Genomic DNA, 19981 nt, shown 5'->3' on the forward strand with positions numbered 1-19981 from the left:
TCCATTTCACCAAACTGTCTCTGCAGCTCTACCCTAGAGATCCCAGATGGACTAAGGGCTGAGCACTTTTGGGAACAACATTTAAGGGAACACGAGCACAATGCAATAGTGTCTTTAAAAGCATGTTGTATGATGTTTACATTTTGTAATTACCTTTTTTGTTGTTGTTGTTGTAGCAACCATTTGTAAAACATTCCAGATAATTCCCCAGCTCTTTGGCTGCATCTAATCCCTTTTCTTCCTTTTGGATGGTAAATCTTTCTACCTAAACAATGCCCCTTCTCCACAGAAGAGGGAAAGAGGTGTTGGCCTGCCCTACTGAGAGCTGAACATAGCTCAAGAAAAGACTCCACCAAGGGAAACCTCAATGTTCTGTACCAAGCACCAGCCAAAGCAGAAAGGTCATTCCAGGAGGAATTTGCCAAAAATGAGTGCTATTCAGGTTTTCAGTTTTAAGGTATCTTGGGGTGTTTTTTTTCTTCCCCTTTTCTCTCTTTTAGACATTTGCATCAGTAGCAAACAAGCGAATTACATAGACAAGACCTCTCTGAGACCAAATTGTCTTCCCTCTCCTCATTCACTCGCGGAATGGATCATGTGCCTCAGAAGTTGGAGTGTCTACTCCTATCCCAACTTCACCTTCTTTGAAAAATAACGTTTTTTGCCACTGATTAGCCAAGTGAAATTCATCTCATTACCCATTCCTGGGTCTGAAGCTGCTGCCTCTAAAAGTGCCATCTCATTGTGCTTTATATCACTCAGTGCTGGAGAAATCTTGAATAGCTTGTGTACAAAACTTTTTTTAAAATTTTATATATATTATTTTAAATGCTTTTATTTCTCTCAGGTGGGGAGCACCAGGACCATCCCCACCCCACCCCACCTCCACTCCCATTTGGCTGTGAGTGCTCTCTGTCTGCAGTCCATGGGCTGGTAGTGTGCTGATCTTTTTTAATTCCTTTTTTTTTTTTGGCGAGGTTTCTGTGAGGTCTGTGTTAGGTTTGCAACGTGCAGCTCATTGGCTTAAATGTACTCTCCTTTGGTGTGGTCTATTTGGGAGCCAATCTGGAGAAAGAGGAACCAATAGTGCAAGTGTTTTGATACTGAAAATTGACAAAGTGTCTTTTGAAATAAAGAACCAGTCCCTCCAAAAAAAATAGGTAACCTAACTTTGCTGATTTTATAAACTTCATCATTACTCCAATAATGTAGAGATCTTACTCTATTAGTGAAACTTCATTGTGAAATAACTCAATATTAGGCCTGAATCTTGTTATTCTTTGGCATACTAAAGTCTATTCTACCTTCACTGGCAGAAAAGGAAATATGTATATATTCCAAAGTTACCAGTGACCTCTTAGTTGCCAAATCTAATGGTCTTTTCTCAGTCCTCACCCTTCTTGATCTCTCTGCAGCCTTTGACACTGTCAGATTACCTTCTTCTCCTGAATACTGTCTTCTACCTAAGGTTTCATGACACAACTCTCTTCTGGTTCTCCTGTTTGACCACTCTTTTTCCTTCGCAGTTGCTAGATCTTTATCCAGGCCACACTCACTAATCACAGACTCTCTCTTGGTCTCTCTTCTCTTTTTACTCCATACTATCTCTCTTTGTAATCTAATCATTTCCTATTGTTACATTTGAAAATTAAGGTAAACTGAGGCAATAAAGTTCTGAGCACATTCATTTTATTGGTGAGACAGCAAAATGAGTCAACAACAAAATGGATCTTGGACTCCCCAGCAAGGGGCTTACTAGCCTTCATATAGTTTTGAGAAGTACAAGAGAACAAAGAACAGGAAATGCCACAAATAGAAAACAGTATGATTGGTCACAAAATCTGAAGTATCATAGGTGGCAAAAAGCAATATGATTGTTGGACATTTAGGGCTAACAACAACCCCTCTTTACATCCTGCTGTCAGGAAAAATTGGTCTATTGATAGACTCAATCTGCTTGTTAGTTGAACAGAAATAAAAGACTTCTTGGCACCCAAATAGCATCCTCTAAGGTTTGTTAGTAAGATAACAGATCTCCTTTAATTGTATATTGGTATGCAAGGCTGTTTGGAGATGAAGTATTTCTTTGAGTTAAGATGATTTATAGTACAATTGAATTTTAATCTAACTCAGAGTGGGAAAACTGAACTTCTGGACTCATGAACTGCTGAACTTAACTCAGAAACGAAGAAATATGGTATATATCCAAGGAAATATTCACAGGGGTTGCTATTACTATGAATATGCTGGCATGATTTTGAATCTCAAAATGTAACAGATTCTCTATATAGAAGACAGAAGCAAAACATTTATTCAAACAGTAGAAAGTCAAATCCCAACATGAGTAAACCAAATTCACCATAGCAACAAAGAAGTTAATTCACATTATCACTACAAGGAGCAATTCCACCCCAAAGCTTTCCCCCTCCTGGGGCCTTTCCACAAACAAAAACTCACAGTCAACTGCTTCCTCTCTCTCCCTCAGATTTAACTGCTCTGACTTCACTTCCTTTCAGTTCTGTTTCACCCTTTAGACTCTAACCATTTGGCAAGCTCCTCCCACCACAGGCTTCATATGACTTAGGCTTCCATGTGACTTAAGCAGGTCACATGGGCCTATTAATGAATGGGAAAGATCTTCCCATTAAGCAAAAATACATTAACAATACATATGGCTTATGCAGTTAGAGAATTACAGAATGGGATCAATATAAACTACTAAAATAATATCTAATTTTCTCACTATGGTTTTAATTTTTGTGTCTATGTAGTTAATTTTCAGATCTATTTATCCAGCCCTAACCTCTCTCCTGACCTCTACTATTGCATCACAAGACTACATATTTGACATCTCAAACTGTATGTCCTATAGATAGTTTGGACTCAAGATGTCAAAAATGAACTTACTATTTTTCCCAAAAATGTTCCCCTCTTCTCAACTTCCCTATTACTGTTGAGAGCACCATTTTCTTCCTGTCATGCTGGCTTGCAGTCTAGGATTCATTCTCAACTCCTAACATTCTCATCTTCCTTGACCAGTTACCAAGTGCAATTAATGCTACCTTCAAAACATCTTTGTCTCTTGAACACTGCCACCATTTGAGTGCAGACTCTCCTCACCACATATCTGGATTATTACAATAGCCTTCTGGTTGGTATACCTGCTTCAAGTGTCTCCCCATTCCAAGCTATCCTCCACTCCACTGTCAAAATGGTCTTCATAAAGCTCAAGTCTAACCCTGTCATCTCTATTCTATAATCTCCAATGACTCCCTATTACCTTTGGATTAAGGATAAAAGACTGTGTGGCTTTAAAGCCCTTTATAACTTCACCCCTTCCTACATTTCCAATCTTCTTACATTATACTATGGTCTATGATCCAGTGACACTGGCCTCCTTGATTTTCCTTACACAAAACACTCCTCTCTCCTGACTTTTTGCATTTTCACTATCTCTCATGCCTAGAGTTTTCTCCCTCTTTTTCTCTTCCTCTGGTTTCCTTGGTTTCCTTCAAGTCTCAGCTAAAAAACTACCTCCTCTAAGAAATCTTTCTAGGTCCTCTTAACTACAAGTTCCTTACTTGTATTACCTTCAATTTACTCTGCATATATCTTGTATGCACGTAGTTGTTTCCATGTTATCTCCCTCATTAGAGTATGAGCTCTTTGGTGACAGAGACTAATTTTTCTCTTTTCTTTGTATCCCTACCCAGCACAATGTTTGACTCTTAGTAAGTACTTAATAAATGTGGACTGCTTGTTTTTCAAGAGAAATAACTAGATCGGTGTCAGAGTTCTTAAATAACTAGGTCTTAATCTTAATTTTTGTTTCTTACTTTAATAATATAGGGATCTCTGATTTCATCCACCTGAGTTCTTCCTGCACTGACACATGTCCCACCCCAGCCCCTTTATATCATAGTCTTCAAGACTTGCTTTCATGCAAGAATATATCACCCTCTGTCTTACCTGGGGATGAAGCTCTCTCAACTTGGCTATGCTGATACCTGGACAACAGATATACTGTCCATCACAAGCCCAGATTTAAATCCCTTCGAGATTGGTAGAACCTGTCAGAGCTTGTACTTCTCTGGCCTAGCTTTCAAGAACCTAGAGTTACTTAAATGTCAAAATGAGGCATTGAAAAAAGAATTTAATGAGGACCTGCCCTTTCATCGAACAAAAATAGCATGCTATCTTATAAGTTTTATCACATCAATCTTGTTTACTTTTTTGTATTCCTCCAATCCCTCCAATTTACCTTGAATATCTCTTGTATGCACTGAAGGAACTTTTATTCAAACAAAACCATTGAGCTTAGCTACAGGTGCTCTCTTAATATGAAAAATAAATTTATGCTATTTATTGAACTTAGTGTGAAAACCAGAGCTATGATTGTTTTTTGCTAAAGGTTATCAACTAAGCAATGAGCATTTATTTAGTGTCTACTTTGTGCCAGGCACTTTTCTAGGCACTGGGAATACAATTACAAGGAGTCAAATAGTTCCTACACAAAAAGACTTTACAGTCTAAAGAGGTGAAAATAAGTACAGAAATAACAGTAAATAGAATAAACAAAAAGACATTGAGTACACACTAGTCCATGAAATCTAGATTTATTATTTGTATTCTAGTAGAATTTGATAAAATGAATTATTATTGATATATCCTTTTTATGTCAACTAAATTTTCCAATATATTCCTCTCCCAGTGGGAAGATACATATATACACATATATGTATATATATATACACATATGTGTGTTTGTGTATATGTATACGTATGTGTGTTGGTGGTGGGACTTATATGTTATATACAAACACATATACTTAATATTATACTTTATATATGTTATATGTAAACATATCTATGTTAATATGTTATATATTCATTATAACAAAGAATAAAATAGAAAAAAGTTTAGCAAAACACCCACACTTAAAAAAAATCTGACCTTATATGCATTTTCCACACCTAGAGTCCTTACCTCTTCAAAGATGGGGCAAGGAAGTGTTTTCTTGTACTTGTCTGGGGTCCAAATTTGATCATTATAATTTAGCGCTATTCAGGTTTGTCTTGTCATTGTTTTTGTTTCTACTAACATTATTATAACATAGGCATGTATGTATTTGTGTGTATATACATATATGTACATTATTAGTTCTTAATTTAATTTCTACATACACATAGAAGTTCCTTATATATGTAAATATATTGCATATATGTGTATATATAGCTATATATAACTGCTATATATAATTTTCATTATTCTACTTACTTTACTCTGCCTAAATGCACACAAGTATTCCCATAGTTCTCTGTTTTCATCTATTTATAGCTTTTTCCAGAGCAAGAATATTATATTATGGTCATGTACCACAAGTTGTTTAGTCATTCACCAACTAATGGGCTTTTATTTTGTTTCTAGTTCCTTGCTAGTACAAAAAAGCACTGCCGTAAGTATTTTGTATATTAGGTTTTCTTTTTATATTTGGTCTTGGTGGCATATTAACCTAGCATTGAGATCTTTGAGTCCAAGAGCATATACATTTTATTCACTTTTTAAATTTCAAATTGTGTTCCACAAAGGTCAGAATAATTTTCACCTCCAACTACAATGTATTAACAGGTTTGCCTTCCATTACTCCTCCAACGCTAACAAATTTCCACTTTTGCCATCTAGTGATGGTGATCAGTAATTGAAGGGAGTGGAAAGTAAGATGAAATGAAAGTGGAAATGTGATGTTAGTTAACATAAAAAAGGAATACAGATATTACTAAAAAAAATCTGGGTTATTTTTTTAAATCCACTTCAAAAACTGGTTGTAGAAGATTATGACAGATAACTAAGGTATAGGTAGTTTGTAGAAGTTTTTCCAGAAAAATGGTGCAGAAATTTATATTGGACTAAGAGGGACACTTTCAGATGACTATATGTTTGAAGGCAGGGTTAGACAAATTTTCTGAAAGAAATCTGGGAGGTTAAGTGGATTGCAAGCTCAATATAAGTCAGCAGTAAATTATAATCATCAAAAATGCAGCTTGAGACAGTTTGGGATCAAGGGCTGTCAATGCTGCGTAGTTGTGAATCATAACTTCCTGTTTCCATTGAAAAAAATCTTCCAAGGTTCTGACTTGGGAGTTTAGATAAAAGATGTTTGTTTGGAAAAATGTAAATAATTGATTGCTAAATTGGTCAGATTTTCTCCTGACTGGCTTTTCCTTAATTTTTAGGATAAGTCCTAGAAAATTACACTTGTGAATTACTTGTCATGTGTAATTGCTGCATTTTGGATGTACCTAATTTCATAATTTTGAAAAAATTTCCATTTAAGGTATCTGTTTGCAGGTCAGAAAGTAAGAAAATGTAGTTGTGTAATGCTCTGATATGTACAAAAAATGTAAATAAAATTGACTAAATCTGAAAAAAAAATGCAGCTTGGGGCACCTAGGTGGTGCAATGAATAGAGCACCTGCCCTGGAGTCAGGAGGACCTGAGTTCAAATCCAGTCTCAGACACTTGACACTTACTAGCTGTGTGACTTTGAGCAAGTTGCTTAACTTCAATTGCCTCATCTCCTCCCTCCAAAAAAATATAGCTTATGTGAAAATAGGTTTGCCATGAATGTATATGTAGAGTCTATATCAAATTGCATGCCATCTTGGAGTGGGGAGAGGGGAGAGATGAGGAGAAAATTTGGAACTCAAAATCTTATGGAAGTGAATATTGAAAACTAGAAATAAATAAATATTTTAAATGCATTTTTTGCTGCATTAAGAAAAGAATTTCCATGAATATGATGGTTATAATCCTTTTGTTCTCTGTCCTGGTCAGACTACATGTAGAGCTCTATGTTCAGTTTTTAGTGCCCCAGTCTAAGGAGGACTTGAGAGAGTCAGGAGGAGAGTAACCAGGATGTTGAAGAGTCTTGAGTTCATGCCTTCCATATATTCAGTGAATATTCATAACAATGAAGGAACTGGTGATATTTAGCCCGGAGAAATAAGAAATGAGGAAACATGATAGCCATCTTCAGTATTTGAAGGGTTGTCATGACTGGAAGTTGCAAAGAGGCAAATTCAAAATGTATTCCTTGATTTCAAGATAGAATTTTCAACAATAAAGTGACTTGAATTATTTTTCAAATGTTGGGGAAATCTTCCTGATAATCAGACCTACCCAGAAGTGGAACAGGCTGCCTTAGGAGATAGTGATTATCCCTCATTAGACATTTTCAAGGAAGGACTGAACAATCTCTTATTCAATATGTTATAGTGGCAATTCCTTTTGGGGTACTGTTTGGACTAGATGGTTGCTGAAGTTTCTTCCAGATCTAAAATTCTATGTTTCTCTGTTCAGGTCACTACAATGACTAGATTTTTAAAAATAATTGTAATGATAGATTTTGTTTTTATATAGCCTAAACTCCCCCAGATCCCATATCACTTCCACTTTCTCCTGTGAGAGAGTGATCCCGTATAATAAAGAATTTTTAAAAAGAAAAAAATATCAGCCAAGCAGATTAACATGTCAAAAAGTTGACAACACACACAGTGTTCCAAACCTGTGGACCCCTCCACTCTGTAAAGAAATAAGGGAAGATGGTTTTCTCATATCTTTTCTTTGGACCCAAGCTTGTTCTTTGGAATTTTGCAACATTCACTTTCATTTCTTTTGTGGTTGTTCTTTCCATTTACGTTGTGGTCATGTTGTATGTTGTTTTCTCCATGACTAGATCTTAAAAGTGACCACTGGATAAACCTGGCTGGTTGGTGGTTCATCCTCCTGTAGGAATGAGATATCAAGATGCCTGTGGTACTCTAATACTTTGCAGTAGAATCTCAGGATAATCTTTCTAAAATATTTGTAATGGAGCAGGCTCCTTGGGTGGGAGAGGGGGAAATTTTGATTGAAATTCCCTCACTCTCGTGGACAAATTTAGAAAGTTTGATTTAGTTTGCTAAGTACTTATTTCATGTGGTTATAAGTGCTATATTTTCTTTCTCTTTGCAGAGCCAGCTCTCCCAGGCTCTAAATGGATTATCAGATAGAGCCAAAGAAGCAAAAGAATTCTTGGTGCAACTGAGAAATATGGTTCAGCAAATCCAGGTATGACTATATATGGAAAACAATTCCCAGAAGCTTTTTAAGTGATGCTAAAGGTAGAATTTGTCCATTTCTCATTATCTATTGTGAAAAAAATTTCCTTCTCTGTTCAGTCATCCACTTATACATGCACACACCACTGCAATCATCATTCACACTTATGTACTACTTTAATGTCTAAAAAAAGCACTTACCTTACAAAAACCCTATGACGTAAGTATTTTGCTTTTCAGACAAGGAAACCAAAGCTGTAAACCTCAATTCTTATTTGAGCTAACTCCTTCAAAGGATTATCTCTTATTCAAGTAGCTCTCTATTCTCAAGTCCTAATTCTAGGGGAAAAAATTGATTCTGATGTCTTAGAAACAGTTACATAGAACAACTCAGGCCTATTTCTTTGGGAGCTATTGGTGCAATTATTTTTCATAGTTTCTTAAGTTAGTTTTCAAAGTCTTTTGCAATAGTTTATTCTTAATGAAACATAGCTAAATTTTCTGTTCTTATTTTAGCAATAATTCCTTTACTTTTTCTCCAATGAATTGAATGATTTTTTTTTCATTTAGAGTAGGTTTTTTCTCCATTCTTTCATTCAAGAATCTCCTAGTCAGTGTAACATGAGTAATCGCCATGCTCCAAGTCAGTGAAGTCCCATTTAATATTTTAGAACTCATGAATTCATCAGTTCACGTCTCCACTCCAGCTGTATATTACATGAAATGTTAAAATAATGATTCTCTCTCTCTCTCTCTCTCTCTCTCTCTCTCTCTCCCTCTCTCTCTCTCTCTCCCCCACCCCAATAGTTAGCTCCTCTCCTAAATTTGCTGCCTTGATTTAGCCAATCTGTACACAAAAATATATTTTTAAGCATAAATGGTTGAGAGCTTGCTATATCCTCTTTGATTTTCCTGGATTTTCTGTTTATTTCAGAACTCTCATTCCCCTAGCAAATTTACAGGAAAACACTTTCTATTCTTTTCCAGTATACCAAAGACTAATCCATCAGTCAGTCCTTGCTGTTGCCCAGATAAAATGTTCAATTCCCTCTACTCTTGCTTCCCCAATCAGAACCCTTTCCTTTTTGTTCTAAAAATAATAGAATTAGTAATAGCTTTACCCAATAGAGAATTCATGTCCTCACATTGTTCTGTCCTGGATATAGATGCCACCTAAAATGCATTTTATGACTAAATGTGACTCAGGAGTAATTGACAAATTCAACATTAATAGTAATTAATACAATTAGAAAATCTTTTGTTTTGTACATATTTTCTGAGGAAAAGCATGCACATAGTGGAATGTGATATTTTTAACCTGATTAATTACCCATGACCTGAAGTTGAAGGAGTAAGGTCCTTCCTACAGGAGATTCTGGATTCTGGATTCTTGTAGAAGGGATTCAATCTAAGGGTAGCCTAATCCCAAAGAAAGGATAACTGACTTTTCTCTCACATTCTCTTTATATCTTCAAACCAGAGTAAAACTCTGGGAAGATCTCTTAAGTAGAGTAGGTTTGGCTCATGTCCAAGATCTTCACAAAAGAGATTAAGAAAATCTCTTCTAGAAAGGTGCTGTACAAAATGGATTAATTATAGGACCATTATTTCTTTTAAGCTATTTCCAATAATTGCAAAGAACACTAAAGATTTATAACTGTGTGTTGACAAATACTTAAAAGATGATACCTATTGCTTCTATTATATATTTCTGTCAGCTAAAGTCTCCCAGGATACTTATGCATCTCTTGACAATTTCTGACACATTCTGTCTCCAATTTACAAGTTCATATCTCCTGGCAAGCCACAGCAAACCTCTGTCAAGGAGATCTCAACTTCTCAAACACAAAAGACTCCCACCAAGGTGAGAAATACCCATCTCAAGATTGCCGTTCTCAGTGAAACAAACCCAAAGCAGAAGAGGAAGCAATAGATTTCAGATCCAATCTTATATTCATCTAGGCAAGCATATATTCTTGCTGTCAAGAGTGTGTAGTTGCCATTGCTGCTAGGTTGAGAGGAGAAGCAAAATCTCCCACCACCAACCCCCACCAATCTTGTCTAGGAGAAATTTGAGGAAGAAACTGCCTAGATGCCAGCACATTCTCCAAAGATAGGAAGAAAAGGAAAATGAGAGGGTAGAGTCACTGAGTAAAGTCTACTAGGAGGACTGCTATTTTTGGTTCAAAGATCCATCTTCTTTGACATTGCTCTCACCCACAAGGACACAATGGAGGACCAAAAAGAGTCTCTGATCATATATATATGTTTATCAGAGGTCCAGGGCAGAGGTTCTTGCCCACATATACTCAAAAGGGATGGCCTCAGTACATTGCTCCTAATGGCTTTGGGACAAAATTTTTATTTGGCAGGCCAAGTTATTCCTTCTCCCATCTCAAACTCTATTCTCACTATTCAACAAAAGACCTGAATTTGGTTCATCTTTTCAAAATGTAGGCATATAAGTTTACTGCATTATTTTGTAACTAAATGTTACATAATTATCTCATTGTGTAATGGTTTAAAACAATATATAGGCATAGCTAGTGAGGTTGTAAGTTGATATTTTTAAAAATAAAGATATCAAGGAGGATGTCTACAGAGAGGCAGGGACTTACCTGAAGTTTCCCAAATTCCCCTTTATGTCTCAAAAAAAACTCTGGAGTAGCAGAACCAACAAAAAGATGGGATGAAAAAATTTTCTAGACCAAGACAGCTTAGAAGGTTGATGAGAAAGATCTGCCCCACTGCTGCGAGAGTGGAGTGCAGTCCAGTGCAGGCTACTCCAGGCCAGACTGATCCCTAGCAAACCAGCAGCAAGTCTTGGGGGCTACTGAGTCAGTGGCAGTGGTGATGATTTCAGAAACTCTCAGACCATAGATAGTAAGGGGATTGCAGTCTCAGGATGAGGAGGAGGACTATCAGGAGCAGGGACCTTGGTCACAGTTCCAGAGCAGAAGAGTGCTTGTATTCACTAAAAGATCAGAGCACAGACCAGAAGAGCAGTGACCACACATCTGCTTAGATCATACCACCTTGGAAGAACTAAAACTTAGAAATCCACAGAACTAGCACCAAACACAGCATGACAAAAAAACCTGAAGCTTGGGACAGTCCCCACTCCACCTTGGAACAGAGACCAACTTTAGCATAATGTTAAAAGTCAAGAACAAGGCTATAAAATGAACAAATGTTAAAAAGAACCTGACCTAGAAAGTTACTATGGTGATGGGGAAGATAAAAGCACAAACTCAAAACAAGACAATGAGATCAAAGCAGAGGCAGAGCCTCAAAGAAAAAGATGAACCAGTCTCAGGCCCTGGAAGATCTCAAAAAAGATTTAAAAAATCAAGTAAGTGGCAGAGGAAAAATAAAGAAAAGAAATGAAAGTGATGCGAGAAAGAGTAAATAGCTTGGTAACAGAGGTGCAAAAAATACTGAAGAAAATAACACCTTAAAAACATAACAGACCAAATATTAAAGGAGGCACAAAAATCCACTGAAGAGAAGAATTCCTTAAAAAGTGGAATTGGCTAAATGGAAAAAAGATACAAAAATTCACTCAAGAGAAGAACTTCTTAAAAAGTAGTATCAGCCAAATGGAAAAGGAGATAGAAAGCTCACTGAAGAAAATAATTCCTTGAAAATTAGAATTGGACAAGTAGAAACTAATCACTGCATGGGACATCAAGAAATGATAAAAACAAAATCAAAAGAATGAAAAAATGAAGAAAATGTGAAATATCTCACTGGAAAAACAACTGACCTGGAAAATAGATCAAGGAGAGATAATTTAAGAATTATTAAACTACCTGAAAACCTTGACCAAAAAAGAGCCTAGACATCCTATTTCTTTTCTTCTCTCTTTTTTAATGCAATCAAATAAATCCTCATAGGAAAATGTGTATTTCTAAACATTTTATCAGTGCAACAATAGAGTAATGAATTCAGCATTCAACTAAAAATAACTAGGAAACAAAAAAAAACAACAACCCATGAAACTCAAGGTAAATGCAAAAAAGAAATTTTGAAAATCTAAGTTCTGGGTAATATGTTGTTGTTGCTGTCCATCTTTCATTCTTTTTTGTAACATTTCTAATACTATTTTATTTTTTCTAATTACATGTAAAGAAAAATTTTATCATAAATTTTTATAAAAATTTTAATTCCAAATTTTTTCCCTCTTGCCCTTCATTCCCCCCAGCAAGATGGTAACCAATTTGATATGGGTTATATATGTGCAATCACGGAAAACCTATTTCAATATTAATCATGTTATGAAGGAAGAAACAGTTTGCAAAAGAAAAAAACATAAAAAAATAAGGAAAGTGAAATAGCATGCTTTTATCCACATTCAGACTTCATCAGTTCTTTTTCTGTATGTAGATAACATTTTCCATCATGAGTCTTTTGGAAATGTCTTGAATTGTTGTATTGTTGAGAAGAGCTTAGTCAGTCATAGTTGATCATCTCACAATGCTGCTATTACTGGGAACAAAGTTCTCCTAATTCTGCTCACTTCACTTTGCATCAGTTCATGTAAGTCTTTCCAGGTTTCTCTGAAATCTACCTGTTCATCATTGCTTATAATGTAATAGTATTCCATTACATTCATATACAATAATTTGTTCAACCATTCCCCAACTGAAGGGCATCCCCTTAATTTTCGGTTCTTTGCCACCACAATAAGAGCTGCTAAAAATATTTTTATACAGGTATGTCATTTTATGTTACTGCTGGATCAAAGGTATGCACTGTATGATTGTCCTTTGAGCATAGTTTCAAATTGCTCTCCACAGTGGTTGATCCAAGGGTGAGGAAACAGAGGCCTTGAGGCCACATGTGACTCAATGGGTCCTCAACTGTGGCTTTTTGAATGAATACAAACTTCACAGAACAAATTTTTGGATTCAGTCAAAGGGCCACACTTGAGGACCCAGTGGACTGCATGTGATCTCGAGGCCTCTGGTTCCCCACCCCAGATCAGTTCACAACTCCACCAATACTACATTAGTGCTAGACATCATATTTTGAGAAATACTCAAGGAAAGCTACCTTGATGTCCTAGAACCAGAGGGTAACATAGAAATTGAAAAAATCCACCTAAAAAAAACCTCCTGAAAGAAATCCCAAAATGAAAACTCCCAGGAATATTATAGCCAAATTCCCTAGCTCCCAGGTCAAGGAGAAAATATTGCATGTACTTGAAAGAAACAATTCAAATATCACAGAGCCACAGTCAGGATAACACAAGATTAAGCAGCTTCTACATTAAAGGATTAGAGGACTTGGAATATGATATTCCAAAAGTCAAAGGAGCTAGGATTACAGGCAGGAATCACTTATCCAATAAAACTGAATATAATCTTTTAGGGGGAAAATTGATATTTAATGAAATTGAGGACTTTCAAGTATTCCTGATGAAAAGACAAGAGCTGAATATAAAATTTAACATTCAAACACAAGACTCAAGAGAAGCATAGAAAGTAAACAGGAAAGAGGAATCATAAGAGATTCAATAGAATTAAACTGTTTACAACATACATGCAAAGATTTCCCAGATTAACGGTTGAGGAAATAGAATGCCTAAATAACCCCCATCTTAGAAAAAGAAATTGAACTCCCCAGGAAAAAATCTCCGAGACCAGAAAGGTTCACAAGTGAATTCTACCAAACATTTAAAGAACAATTAATTCATATATATATAAACTATTTGGAAAAATAGGTGAAGGAGTACTACCAAATTCCTTTAAGGAGACAAATATGACAAAGATACCTAAGTCAGAATGAGCAAGAAGAGAGAAAAAATTAGAGATAAATTTCCTTAATGGATATTGATGCAAAAAATTTTTTTTAGATTTTTTATTTTATTTTCCAACACTCAGTTCCACATGTTTTTGAGTTCCAAATTTTCTTCTCCTCCCTCCCCTCCCCCTCCCCCCAAGATGGCATGGAATAAAATACCAGTAAGGGGATTACAGTACTATATCACAAAGATCATACACTATGCCCAGGTGGGTTTTACCAGGAATATAGGCCTGGTTCACTCTTAGGAAAACTATCAGCATAACTGATCCTATTAATAACAAATCAACAGAAATCATAAGATTATTTCAATAGATGCAGAAAAATCTTTTGACAAAATGCAACACTCATTCCCTTTAAAAAAAACATTTGGAACAAATAGGAATGAATTGAGCTTTCCTTAAAATGATAGGTAGTATCTATCTAAAACCATCAGCAAGCAATGTCTGTAATGACGATAAACTAGACGCCTTTGTAATAAGATTGGACTGAAGCAAGGATGCCCATTATCACCACTATTATTCTATATTTTACCAGAAATTCTAGGTGTAGCAATAAGACAAGAAAGAGAAATTGGAGGAAATAAAATAAAATGAGGAAACAAAACCATAACTCTTTGCAGATAATATGATAGTATACTTAGAGAATTCTAGAAAATCAATTTTAAAACTCATTAAAATAATTAATAAATTTAGCAAAGTTGCAAGATAGAAAGTAAGCCCACATAATTATCAGCATTTCTTTATATAACCAACAAAACACAGATAGAAAGAGATATTTCATGTAAAATAACTATAGGCAATATAAAACACTTGAGACTCAATCTGCCAAGACAAACCTAGGAACTATATGAACACTGTTACAAAACACTTCCCACACTTTTAAAGTTGGTTCTAAACAATTGGAAAGATATTAATTCTTCATGTGTAGGTTGAGCTAATATAATAAAAATGATAATTCTGTTTAAATTAATTTTGTTATTTTTATGCTATACCAATTAAATTACCCCAAAAATATTTTATAGAGCTAGAAAAAAATAACAAAATTCATCTGGAAGAACAAAAGGTCAAGAATATCAAAGGAATTAATTAAAGAAAAATGTGAAGGAAGGTGGCCTAGCTGTACTAGATCTCAAACTGTATTAACAAAGTGGTAATCATCAAAACAACCTGGTACTGGCCAAGATATAGAGTAGTGAATCAGTGGACTAGGCACACAATAAACAGTAGTAAATAACCATGATAATCTAGCATTTGATAAATCCAAATATCCAAGCTTTGGGGACAAGAACTTACTATTTGACAAAAACCACCAGGAAAACTAAAAAACTAAAACTAAAAGGCCTCATTTAGAGAACAGAGTCAAATTTACAAAAATACAAGTCTTTCTCCAGTTGATAAATGGTGAAAGGATATGAGCACACAGTTTTCAGATGAAGAAATCAAAGCCATCTACAATTGTATAAAAATATTCTAAGTATTATTGATTAGAGAAATTCAAATCAAACAACTCTGAGGTACCACCTCGTACCTATGAGATCGGCTAGTATGGCAGTAAAGGAAAATGACAAAGTTGAAGTGGATGTAGAAAAATTGAGACACTAAAGTCCTATTGGTAGATTTGTGAACTGATCCAACCACTCTGGAGAGCAATTTGGAATGATACCCAAAGGGCTATAAAACTGTGCATACTCTTTAAGCCAGCAATACTACTACTAGGTCTGTAACCCAAAGAGATTTTGGAAAGAAAAGAAAAATGACCTATTTTACAAAAATATATGTAGTAGCTTTTTTGTGGTAGCAAAAAAGTATAAATTGAGGAGCTGCCCATCATTTGGGAATGACTGAATTCCATTAAATGATTGTAATGACATACCATGTATAAGAAATGATGAAAGGATGGTTTCAGAAAAAGCTGGAAAGACTTTCATGAGCTGATGCAGAGTGAAGTGAGCAGAACCAGGAGAACATTGTGCCCAATAACATATAACAATAAGTCATCTTAGCTATTTTCAGCAATACACTCATCCAAGACAATTCCAAAGGCCTCATGATTAAATATTCCTATCCACTTCCAGAGAAAGAACTAAGAGAATCAGAATGTAGATAAAAGCATGCTATTTTTCATATTCTTTATTTTTGATGTGTGGTTTCTTTATTGAGAATTTGGAATTTAAAATTTTTAAAAAGAATGCTAAAATTATTTTACATACAGTTGGAAAAAATAAAATATTATCCAAAGGAAAAATTAAAAATAGGATAGCTAGAACAAATGATATTGTTATATGTAAGGGAGTTGTTGGGGGAAAAAAGATGTACTCATGTGTCCAAATTTTTACTCTGAGATAAAAATTTATATCTAAAATGTAAATTTCATGGAGAAAGCCTGTTTTAGAACTTTATATCATCAATGGCCCTTTCATATTTCACCTGTGATTTTTGCATAGGTAGGAATTATTAGTATTGAAAAGAAAAATTAGGTATATTAATTAGCTTTTAAATGTCCACTGGTATTTGGTACTAATAAAAATTAATTTAAATGTCAATCAAGATACAGATATGGACTAAGATAAGGATAATACCTATAATTTCATTTTTTGAGGTTATGCCCAGGCGAATAAATTCCTTCTACGAACACAAGTTGGCACCTCTATGACTTAGACTTGGAGAACTGCCTAGAGCACTGAGAGATTAAGTTATTGCTGAGAGTCCCATGATGAGTATATCTTAAAGGCAGGAGTTGAACGTGGGCATTCCTGGCTTTGAGGCCAGTTCTAAATATTAATAGAATTGCCATTTTTTACATGTCAATTAACTTTAACATGTAAGCTTGAAGTCTGGAGTTATTGTTTCTTTCTTTTTATTTTCCCTGAATCTTTTATTTCCCTGAATAACTTGATTTCTCATAAGGTAAAGTGGATGAAATCTTGGACTTGGAGTCAAGATTTACATTTGAATTTGACTCTTTATATTTACTGTTTGACTATGAAAACTTCACTGAAATTCCTCTGAGGTTGGGTTTCTTCCTCTGCAAAATGGGGATAATTATATCCATAGTATCTCCTTCAAAGGGCACTTTTAAGTCCCAAATAGAAAAATATAAATAAAGATCTTTGAAAACCTTAAACCATTGTATGTCAGCTATTAATACTGTTAAGATAATCCACTTCCTCTCAGTTTCCTGGGTGTTTTCTGGGTTGTGAAAAATACCTAACCTTCCCTTCTTGTTACTTGTGTATTTGTCAATAAATACAACTTTTTTTCCTGAGAGCTTTCTATTCTTTTCAAATCAGTACCTGCATTGTGAATCACAAATCAGGAGGCCATTACCTGGGTATGATTTCATAGTGAGGAGGAAATTTGAGATTATTGCTTTTCTCTTTGCTGACACTTTCTAATCCCCTAAATTAGTTTCCATTGTAGTATCCATTTCCATTTGCAACCCCACAAATCTATATGCCACTGTTTTGTTACTGATTCTGATACCAATTAATTATCTCAATAAATTGACTTTAGGGGAAGGTGTTTTTTTTATCCTGGCTGAAAAATCTTAAAACAAAAGAATAACACTCTTTGGTAGATAGATATATTTGTGTGTATATATAGACATGTTCTATATGCATGTACATGTGTGTGCATATCTATGTATACACACACATATATATGTGTGTGTATATATATCTAAATATATACATATATATACCTATATATATATACATATATATACACCTATATATATATATATATATAGGTATATATACCTAAAGGAATTACATTCAGAAATACTCTTTCATTCCCTTCAATAAGAATTTTGACAAATTATAGGCATCAGAAAGCTTCATTTCTACCAATTTCCTTAGAGTATGGATGAGATTCTAAAATCTCATTTCTGTGATATATTTGTTTGTTTGTATAGGAGAACAGTGTTGAATTTGAAGCCTGCCTGGTAGCCCAATGTGATGCTCTCATTGATGCTCTTAACAGAAGAAAAGCTCAGCTGCTTTCCCGAGTCAACAAGGAACATGAACACAAGCTAAAGGTGAGTACTGACATCTGAGAAAAGAAAAGAAAGAAAACAAGTTGGATCCCAGTTTCAGCTGGTGGGATATTTTAGCATTATTATGAGAGAGGACTTCAGGACACCCTCTGGTTTCCAGAAATAATGAATCAAAGAAAATAAACACATGTGTGATTTATATTCATACTGTGCAAAAAGAAAAATGAACAAAAGAACTTCCTACTTCCAAGAAAAGTTCAATACTTGCCATGAATATCTGTAATTAAGTAGCAGATGATTTTGTCTTGTGTTTATGTTACACAGTAGAATTAATAATAGACAGAAAAAGAAAAGCATTTCCTCTATAAGCTTGGGTTCATCCAGAGAGAGAATAAAATCCCAAGTTTTTCATTGCTACTTCTTAAGACTTCTTCCAACAATGTAGACCTGCAGCTTTTTAAGATACAACTATTTCCATTTTATGGGGTGTTCAAGGACTAGCACCTCTGGTATGAGGGCTTGTTGAGCCCTTTTAAGGGCTGCTCTTCCACCTTTTCTATTTACCTGCCACTCAACTCTCATCCGTGGCTCCAAGAAGCTGTAGCACGTGCAGTGCCCACACCAGGTAAACCATCTCAGCAGATGGGCTAACAACCCATCGGTGAGTTAGGAGGGTGTCTAGCCCAAGCATGTGAAGACTTCCCCCAGTGGAATGGGCAGATGAGAACAATTTTTTTCAATAGGCACAAAGACAGCTGAAGCAGACATTGTGGAGTGCTTAGAGTGTGGTCAGACATTGAAGAAACCAAGGTCATCCACTGCATCCCAGGCCATCACCAGTTATCTTGACTTTTGTATTGACATTGGACTTTGAAGACTCTGGGAGAGAGTGAGGCCTCTGCCTCACTTAAATCCAATTCACATAGGAATCAGGACATCACCTTCTTGTGTCATTGGTCCTCTTCAAAAATGAAGGACAAACAACATATCTATGAACTTGCATCCTTTCCTACATGACAAGAAGATAATTTTGTCACCACAAATTTTACCTGTGCACTTCTATACATAGTAGTTTGGTCACTATCAGAGCTCATTTGGAATTGTAGATTAGTGGCTGTATCGTAAAAATGGTGCCAAATAAATATCAGCCAATTATTTAGGGATGTTGCATTTATGAGTGAGTAGGTCATCCAAATCCTCGAGTATTTGCCTGTGATTTAAAAATCCTGTCATGCCAGTCTGAGCTCTTCCATTGAGCTGTTTTTACATTTTATCCAGGAGAGTGACAGATGAAATCTTCAGCAGAAATTTCAGATAATCTCTGAAAAGAGGATAAGATCATGTGCTTCAAAATTTTGAAAGAAATTTAAAAGAAAGAAATTAGGTCTTCTAATGATAATAGATAGTAAGGTTATGTGTCTCATGTGTCAGATTAAGGATGACAATCCTCAATGTTTTCTAAGCTGATTGTAATATTTCCTTATAAATTACATTTTATTTTATTTTTAAATCTGTCTCCCTCATCCCCCCTACTAAGAAAGAAAAAACAAAAACAAAAACCCTTTGTTATGAACCTGTAGAGTCAAGTAAAACATGTTGCTACATTAATCATGTACAAAAATTTATGTGTTTTATTCTGTCCTCTTGATCTATCACCTCTCTTTCAGATGGCATATAGTATATTTCATAATCTCCAGGAATTGTGGTTGGTAGTTGCATTGATCGGAGTTCCTTAATCTTTCAAAGCTGTTTGTTTTCATAATATTGTTATCATATAACTTACTCTTCTGTTTCTGCTCACTTCATCAGTCCATACAAATCTTCCCAAGTTTCCGTGAAACCATCTCCTTCATCATTTCTTATGGCACAATTATATTCTATTATAATTATATACCATAATTTGATCAGCTATTCCCAGTGATGTGCATCCCTTAGTTTTCCAATTCCTTGCCACCACAAAAAAGCTGCTATGAATATTCCCATACATATAGGTCATTTTTTTCTTATTTGATCTTATTGGGATATACTTTGTCATATTTCTTCATAACAGTCTGAAGGATAGGACCTGGATAGCTCACTT

General features: G+C 35.1%; 1 protein-coding gene across 1 annotated transcript in view; it reads left to right on the forward strand.

Moving 5' to 3' along the window:
- TRIM9 (tripartite motif containing 9) overlaps window positions 1–19981 on the forward strand; it is a 173317-nt gene that overhangs the window by 71584 nt on the left and 81752 nt on the right. The window contains exons 2-3 of the mRNA XM_036749208.1: window positions 8015–8110; window positions 17821–17943. Of these exons, the coding sequence (XP_036605103.1) occupies window positions 8015–8110; window positions 17821–17943 (219 nt within the window). The remainder of the gene's footprint in view (window positions 1–8014; window positions 8111–17820; window positions 17944–19981) is intronic.

This window comes from Trichosurus vulpecula, chromosome 3 (assembly GCF_011100635.1).
Source record: "Trichosurus vulpecula isolate mTriVul1 chromosome 3, mTriVul1.pri, whole genome shotgun sequence".
Lineage (NCBI taxonomy): Eukaryota > Metazoa > Chordata > Mammalia > Diprotodontia > Phalangeridae > Trichosurus > Trichosurus vulpecula.